The 7,500-nt window shown below is 33.0% G+C and overlaps 4 protein-coding genes and 5 non-coding genes across 9 annotated transcripts; 6 read left to right on the top strand and 3 right to left on the bottom strand. All coding sequences in view use genetic code 11, as the record gives it.

The window, feature by feature from the left end:
* Positions 1-104: 104 nt before the first annotated feature.
* On the top strand, positions 105-807 carry trnV-UAC. The gene is made up of 2 exons: positions 105-142; positions 773-807. It is a non-coding gene; the product is annotated as a tRNA-Val (tRNA).
* A 456-nt stretch (positions 808-1,263) lies between these two features.
* ndhC (NADH-plastoquinone oxidoreductase subunit 3) lies at positions 1,264-1,626 on the top strand. Its single transcript has one exon. It carries the CDS (start codon positions 1,264-1,266, stop codon positions 1,624-1,626), a length of 363 nt encoding a protein of 120 aa, YP_009733758.1.
* Positions 1,627-1,690: 64 nt separating this feature from the next.
* ndhK (NADH-plastoquinone oxidoreductase subunit K) lies at positions 1,691-2,383 on the top strand. Its single transcript has one exon. It carries the CDS (start codon positions 1,691-1,693, stop codon positions 2,381-2,383), a length of 693 nt encoding a protein of 230 aa, YP_009733757.1.
* A 141-nt stretch (positions 2,384-2,524) lies between these two features.
* On the top strand, positions 2,525-3,001 carry ndhJ (NADH-plastoquinone oxidoreductase subunit J). Its single transcript has one exon. It carries the CDS (start codon positions 2,525-2,527, stop codon positions 2,999-3,001), a length of 477 nt encoding a protein of 158 aa, YP_009733756.1.
* Positions 3,002-3,842: 841 nt separating this feature from the next.
* Positions 3,843-3,915, bottom strand: trnF-GAA. Its single transcript has one exon. It is a non-coding gene; the product is annotated as a tRNA-Phe (tRNA).
* Positions 3,916-4,296: 381 nt separating this feature from the next.
* Positions 4,297-4,865, bottom strand: trnL-UAA. Its single transcript has 2 exons — positions 4,831-4,865; positions 4,297-4,346 (listed from the first exon to the last, which is right to left on the bottom strand). It is a non-coding gene; the product is annotated as a tRNA-Leu (tRNA).
* Positions 4,866-5,695: 830 nt separating this feature from the next.
* On the top strand, positions 5,696-5,768 carry trnT-UGU. Its single transcript has one exon. It is a non-coding gene; the product is annotated as a tRNA-Thr (tRNA).
* Positions 5,769-6,107: 339 nt separating this feature from the next.
* rps4 (ribosomal protein S4) lies at positions 6,108-6,716 on the top strand. The gene has a single exon. The coding sequence runs from the start codon at positions 6,108-6,110 to the stop codon at positions 6,714-6,716; it is 609 nt and encodes a 202-aa protein (YP_009733755.1).
* A 304-nt stretch (positions 6,717-7,020) lies between these two features.
* trnS-GGA lies at positions 7,021-7,107 on the bottom strand. The gene has a single exon. It is a non-coding gene; the product is annotated as a tRNA-Ser (tRNA).
* Positions 7,108-7,500: the final 393 nt, after the last annotated feature.

The raw sequence follows: 7,500 nt of genomic DNA, 5'->3' as shown, positions 1-7,500 counted from the left end.
TACCAATCAAAGAGATCACAAAAAATCGGCTGTTGGATCATGTAATATTCATCTTGACAATAAATTATCTACATGATAAAATATGTATCACTAGAACAAGCACAAGGGCTATAGCTCAGTTGGTAGAGCACCTCGTTTACACGCGCGCCAATGTTTTTCAGAGAAGTCCGTCATGGAATCAAAATATTTGATTTTATTGATAAATAGATGTCTTACTCTATGTTTTCGGGAATAAAACAAGAGAACAACAGCCTGACAAAAGGTTCGGTCCAATCCGGGCGTCCATTTCCATTTAGGTTCGGTACCAAATAAATGGAACCCACCTTTGCGTTGGTTTGAGATATTGATAAGGTGAATATCCCATCTATTCAATGCTAGGCATAATGAGTATCAAGACCTCAAAAAAATTCTTTTTTCGTCCTATCTTATGATCTTTAAGGTGTATGAAGTTTCATATTTGCTTCTTTAAGTTAAGCGGAAGCGGGTCGATAGAGACATACTCCATTTAACTTAAGTTAATCTAGGCCAAAAGCAGACCTACGTCAGGATAATCCTTCTTTGAAACACCTTGGTAGTGCTCCTTTTTATTGGAATCAAAATAATGAATCCGAGCACACGGAGCCATCTCTTTATCTTTATGTCAAGAAAAAATATGGTAGACTAGCCGATATTTCTTTCAGTTTATGAAAGAGCCCAATGCACAAAAAAATGCATGTTGGGTCTTTGAAACGGTTCAAATCATTTTGATAATAATTAGTTTGATCTGTTTTACCGAGAAGGTCTACGGTTCGAGTCCGTATAGCCCTATAATCTAACTAGAATAAAAAAAGAAATAGATTTTATTTCAATTTAGAATATGAATTTCTAATAGAAATTTCATTTTTAATAATAATAGAATTCTAAACAAAACAATTAGAATGCTATTTAAATTAAAATTCCTTTTCTTTAGCTCTTTAGTTCCTTCTAATCAATTTATATAAAATTCAAATCCGAAGTGAAGTGAAACCGCGAGACTCTTAGTTTTATAGCTTAGTTTTATAGTATAAATAGAAATAGTATAAAAGTAATATATATATTAGAAACGGGATTCGAGTGGATGAATCGTGAGCGGAAGGTTGACACGTGCCGAAACAAACAGGCGAAACTAAGCAGTTCGATCCAAATGAAGTTTTGTTTTGACTAAAGAGTTATGGATGGCTTGACAATTCATTCCAATTCCAATCAACTAATCCGGCATATTTTCCGCATGCAAGGAGTCCGTCTATGTTTCTACTTTACGAATATGATATTTTCTGGGCATTTCTAATAATAGCAAGTGCTATTCCTATTTTGGCATTTTTGATTTCGGGAGTTTTAGCCCCGATTCGCAAAGGGCCAGAGAAACTTTCTAGTTATGAATCGGGAATAGAACCAATGGGTGATGCTTGGCTCCAATTTCGAATTCGGTATTATATGTTTGCTCTAGTTTTTGTTGTTTTTGATGTTGAAACGGTTTTTCTTTATCCATGGGCAATGAGTTTTGATGTATTGGGTATATCTGTATTTATAGAAGCTTTCATTTTCGTGCTTATCCTAATTGTTGGTTCAGTTTATGCATGGCGAAAAGGAGCATTGGAATGGTCTTAGCTCTTGAATATTCAGACAATAAAAATAAAGATAAAGAAAGTAAAAAAAAAACATTGAAACGGTTATGAATTCCATTGAGTTTCCCTTACTTGATCGAACAGCCCCCCCAAAAAATTCAGTTATTTCAACTACATCAAATGATCTTTCAAATTGGTCAAGACTGTCCAGTTTGTGGCCGCTTCTATATGGTACCAGTTGTTGTTTCATTGAATTTGCTTCATTAATAGGCTCACGATTCGACTTTGACCGTTATGGGCTGGTACCAAGATCGAGTCCTAGACAGGCAGACCTAATTTTAACTGCGGGTACAGTAACAATGAAAATGGCTCCTTCTTTAGTGAGATTATATGAACAAATGCCTGAACCAAAATATGTTATTGCTATGGGAGCATGTACAATTACAGGGGGTATGTTCAGTACCGATTCTTATACTACTGTTCGGGGGGTCGATAAGCTAATTCCTGTAGATGTCTATTTGCCAGGTTGTCCACCTAAACCGGAGGCAGTTATAGATGCTATAACAAAACTTCGTAAAAAACTATCTCGAGAAATCTATGAAGATCGAATTAGGTCTCAACAGGGGAGTCGGTGTTTTACTATCAACCACAAGTTTTATATTGGACGAAGTACTCATACTGGAAATTATGATCGAGGATTACTCGATCAACCACCATCTACATCGACTTCGGAGATCCCTCTTGAAATATTTTTCAAATACAACAAGAGTTCAGTATCTTCCCCCGAATTAGTGAATTAGGCAGGATTTTTTTTTTTTTCACATTTTTTTACATAATAACAAACAATAATTTTCATAAATTTCATCGTAAATGTGAAATACTTAACTTATAGAGACAAATAAAAGTTTTATACAAATCAAAATGTGGGAGAGATAAAAAAGATGCAAGGTCGTTTGTCTGCTTGGCTAGCCAAACATGGGTTAGTTCATAGATCTTTGGGCTTCGACTACCAAGGAATAGAGACTTTACAAATAAAGCCTGGGGATTGGCATTCCATTGCTGTCATTTTATATGTATATGGTTACAATTATTTACGTTCCCAATGTGCCTATGATGTAGCACCGGGCGGACTGTTAGCTAGTGTGTATCATCTTACGAGAATAGCTTATGGTATAGATCAACCAGAAGAGGTATGTATAAAAGTATTTGCCCCAAGGTGGAATCCTAGAATTCCGTCTGTTTTCTGGGTTTGGAAAAGTGTGGATTTTCAAGAAAGGGAATCTTATGATATGTTGGGAATCTTTTATGATAATCATCCACGTCTGAAACGTATCTTAATGCCCGAAAGTTGGATAGGATGGCCCTTACGTAAGGATTATATTGCCCCGAATTTTTATGAAATACAGGATGCTCATTAAATATAAATAATAAAATAAGAAACTAATTTTCACTTCTACAACTCCAGGTATTCAAATAATGTTTGTACGTTCTCTTATAGACCAAAGAGCGTAATGGAAGTCTCATTCGCATTCTATTCTAAATGGGCTAAATAAAACGAAATAAAATATAAATCAAATACAAATAAATAATACAAAATAAATAGAATAAAAAAAAATTGTTTCTATTTTTATATATTATATATTTATTTATTTGAATAGAAACAATAAAAAATAGAAATAAAAAGGATAAATAAAAAAAAAAACAAGACAATTAAAAAAATACAATTAGTATTAGGATGACCTAAAAGAGTTTCGCATCATGAACTATGTACCACGCACAAAACTTAAATGAGTTCGACAAAGTCACATAGGAGGAAATGAAGAAATAGAATATGAAAAGAAAAGACAACGAAATGAGAGGAGGGCTTGGATTTTATTTGTACTGTATCTGAAATGAATCTTGGTTATTCCCACCTTTCAACTCCGCGAGACTATACCTTTGAGTCTTTCAACCAATTAATTTAACCTTTCTATTTTAATATGTATGAAGTATTAAATATCTAAAGTATTAACATTGTTTTTGAACGGTAAGAGACACCGTATGAACAAATAAAAAAGAAAAGGAAGTCAAATCTCATTTTTTTTATTTTACAGATTTTATAGACATACTCTTTACTCATCTATTCTATAATTCTAGAAAGGGTATATTCTCAGACACCTAGATAGATAAGTATCTATCATGATATAGACTAGTAATGAATATGTATGTTGACCCATATCAATTCATTTGTAAAACGGATACTCATACAAATAAATCATGTGCCAGGAACCAGATTTGAACTGGTGACACGAGGATTTTCAGTCCTCTGCTCTACCAGCTGAGCTATCCCGACCATTATCCGTGCATCGTCCTTATTTTAATAGATAACTTGAGTTTATGTCAATTAAAAAGACAAAAAAAGTCTTACAAAGCTTTATCCAGACCCTGTAATTTCTTGGATCTTCAAAAAGAAAACTTTATAAGTTTTAATACAGTACAAGAAATGATATGTATTGTTAATCATTCAAATTGGAAGTGGGGATACCTTCCTCAAAGATGTTCATTTGTACGCGTATCATATATATCACAAATATTGTAATAAGAAAAAAAAAAATTTCCAATCAGATCCATTTGTAAAAGAGTAGAATGATTGAAAAACATAACGAATTTTAAACCGCTAACGAAACGAAAAGAGCGGATCGGATAAATAATTGGGGAATCAAACGGGCCTTTTTGGGGATAGAGGGACTCGAACCCTCACGATTTCTAAAGTCGACGGATTTTCCTCTTCCTATAAATTTCATTCTTGTCGGTATTGACGTGTGGAATGGGACTCTATCTTTATTCTCGTACGATAAATTTTATTAATAAATATTCGATTCTTTCTTCAATTTGGATCGATTCACAACAACTCTTTCGATTTTTATTTATTATTTATAGAAATATAAATAAATAAAGATTCGGGTCGTCATTAATCATTTGAGATAGGATTTCAGTACATATACGTATGTATATAGGTTTATCCTTTCTGTAGTTTTGATATAAGGATTACGTTAATGTAATAACGTAAAGAAGTCAACCCCACTTGTTAGAACAGCTTCCATTGAGTCTCTGCACCTATCCTTTTTTTATTCTTGCTTTCTTCTGAACCCTTATTTGTTTTCGTAAAATAGGATTTGGCTCAGGATTGCCCATTTTTAATTCCAGGGTTTCTCTGAATTTGAAAGTTATCACTTGGTAAGTTTCCATACCAAGGCTCAATCCAATTAAGTCCGTAGCGTCTACCAATTTCGCCATATCCCCCATTTTTGTTTTGTTGTTTTAAGATTAGGATCTCATTATGATGTCCTTCCTCGCTTTTTTCCTTTTTCTTTCATTTATGCCGGAATCTTTGAATTTATTAGATACCAATTCCTATATCGAAAAGTGTTTACTCCTATTTTTTTATTGTTTATCTCATTTCATCTCTATCGAAGATCCAGAGTTGATCCAATCAGAAATGATTCTATCATTTCTGTATCTGCAATTCAATATAGATAGATATTATCTATACCAATATAGATTATGTATGCCCCTCTTTCTTTTATATCATTTTTATCGTGTAATTTGAGATACTCGAACGGTCGATTCTTTTTTTTTTGTTTTATCTTTCCGAACGAAAGCGGAGGAATCTTTCATTATGATCTGGATTACGGCCTTCTCTTTTTCATTTTTTTTTATTCGTAGCCTTTACTTTTTTAATTTCCTTAAGTTAAGGCGGACCCTCTATAACATAACTAAAAATGACTAAAAAAAAAGAAATTTATTAATGTAAATTTCTTATTATATTATTCTATTAATTTCTAATTGATCTAACTATTTAGAATTAGAATTATTTCAAATTAGAATCTATCTAGAATTAGAATAAATAAGTAAGATTATAATGTATAGAATAAGATTCTAATCTAATTAGATTCCATTTCGAATAGTAATCGTTATGTTCGAGAATATATTCATTCAACTATTTAATATTTATTTGAAATTCTATTCTATATTCATATTAATTATGGTATGAAAACTAAGAATGAACAATTAATAGCTAAGATCCCGGTAGTTTACTAAATTCCTATGTATGTACAATTTTTGTTATGCGAGCCCGCTTAGCTCAGAGGTTAGAGCATCGCATTTGTAATGCGATGGTCATCGGTTCGATTCCGATAGCAGGCTTTTCTTTATTTTTTTGATTTTTTTACATAATTGATATTGTGAAATCAAAGAATATTGAAAAAGCTTCGTACCCCTTTTTCCAAGAGTCACCGATCTACTATGTCGTAGGAACTTCAAATTCTAAATAAAAAATTATAGGAGCTAGATCCCTGTATAACAAATCACGAAAAGAACCTTTCATTTTTTTTTTTTAAATATACAAATCCAATACGGTCCGGATATTTATCCAATTCATCTAATTATTCTTTGTGGTAAATACTCTAGGGGATGTCGCTTCATTTATCATTTAGTTTAGTTTTAATTTAAGTTTATGAAATTTCAATAAAATAAGGAGTCTTTATGTCGCGTTACAGAGGGCCTCGTTTCAAAAAAATACGACGTCTGGGGGCTTTACCGGGACTAACTAGTAAAAGGCCTAAAGCCGGAGGCGATCTTAGAAACCAATCACGTTCCAGTAAAAAATCTCAATATCGTATTCGTTTAGAAGAAAAACAAAAATTGCGTTTTCATTATGGTCTTACAGAACGACAATTACTTAAATACGTTCGTATTGCCGGAAAAGCCAAAGGGTCAACGGGTCGGGTTTTACTACAATTACTTGAAATGCGTTTGGATAACATCCTTTTTCGATTGGGTATGGCCTCGACTATTCCCCAAGCCCGCCAATTAGTTAACCATAGACATATTTTAGTTAATGGTCGTATAGTAGATATACCAAGTTATCGCTGCAAACCCCAAGATATTATTACAGCGAGGGATGAACAAAAATCTAGAGCTCTGATTCAAAATTGTCTTGATTCATCCCCTCGTGATGAGGAATTACCAAAACATTTGACTTTTCACCCATTCCAATATAAAGGATTAGTCAATCAAATAATAGATAGTAAATGGGTCGGTTTGAAAATAAATGAATTGCTAGTTGTAGAATATTATTCTCGTCAGACTTAAACCTAATTAAAATAAAACAACAAGGGTTCGGACACCTTTTCCCTCTTTCGCCTAAGCAAAAAGACCGACAAAAGTAAGGAATTTGATATGGGGATCTTTCTCCCATTCAAGGATCATGGATCACGGATCGGTAGGGAAATTTTCATTCCCTGTTGTCCACTCTTTACAGTATTTTCCGTACTAAAGAAATTAGGAATAAGGAATCTATATCAAAATCAAAGAAAGGTCTAAGGAATAATGGTATCCATTGTTATTTGCTTTGATCCATTGCTGTCAATAAGATCGGTGAATTGGTTGAAAGGTACGGAAAGAGAGGGATTCGAACCCTCGGTAAACAAAAGCCTACATAGCAGCTCCAATGCTACGCCTTCAACCACTCGGCCATCTTTCCTACATAATGATTATGGCCCCAAAACCGGGTGAATAGTGAGTCATTTCATATTCTATTTTTGAATAGGTACGTAGCGTCGATTCTAACTATAAAAATATAGAAAACGTTTCAGCAAAGAAAAAGCCTTCCTTCAAGGGCAAGGGGGGGGGGGATACATTTTTTTGTGAAAACTGTTAAAAAAATAGATATATATATCTATTCATTTTTGCGAAGTCACGTCTTTTTCCAATATTTATTCTTTATTACATTACAATATTTATACCAGAAGATTTAATCAATGAATTAGAACGAATCAATCGATCCATTTTTTTTTTATACTATGTTTCTAATGGATACGTTTCTTTTAGATCATGATTATATTTTCTTTTTTAGACTATGATTCCATATTCATAA

The sequence above is a fragment of the chloroplast genome of Quercus robur (assembly GCF_932294415.1).
Source record: "Quercus robur cultivar Fastigiata chloroplast, complete genome".
Classification (NCBI taxonomy): domain Eukaryota; kingdom Viridiplantae; phylum Streptophyta; class Magnoliopsida; order Fagales; family Fagaceae; genus Quercus; species Quercus robur.
The sequence above is the reverse complement of the archived record's forward strand: the minus strand, read 5'-3'. Positions and strand labels throughout refer to the sequence as shown.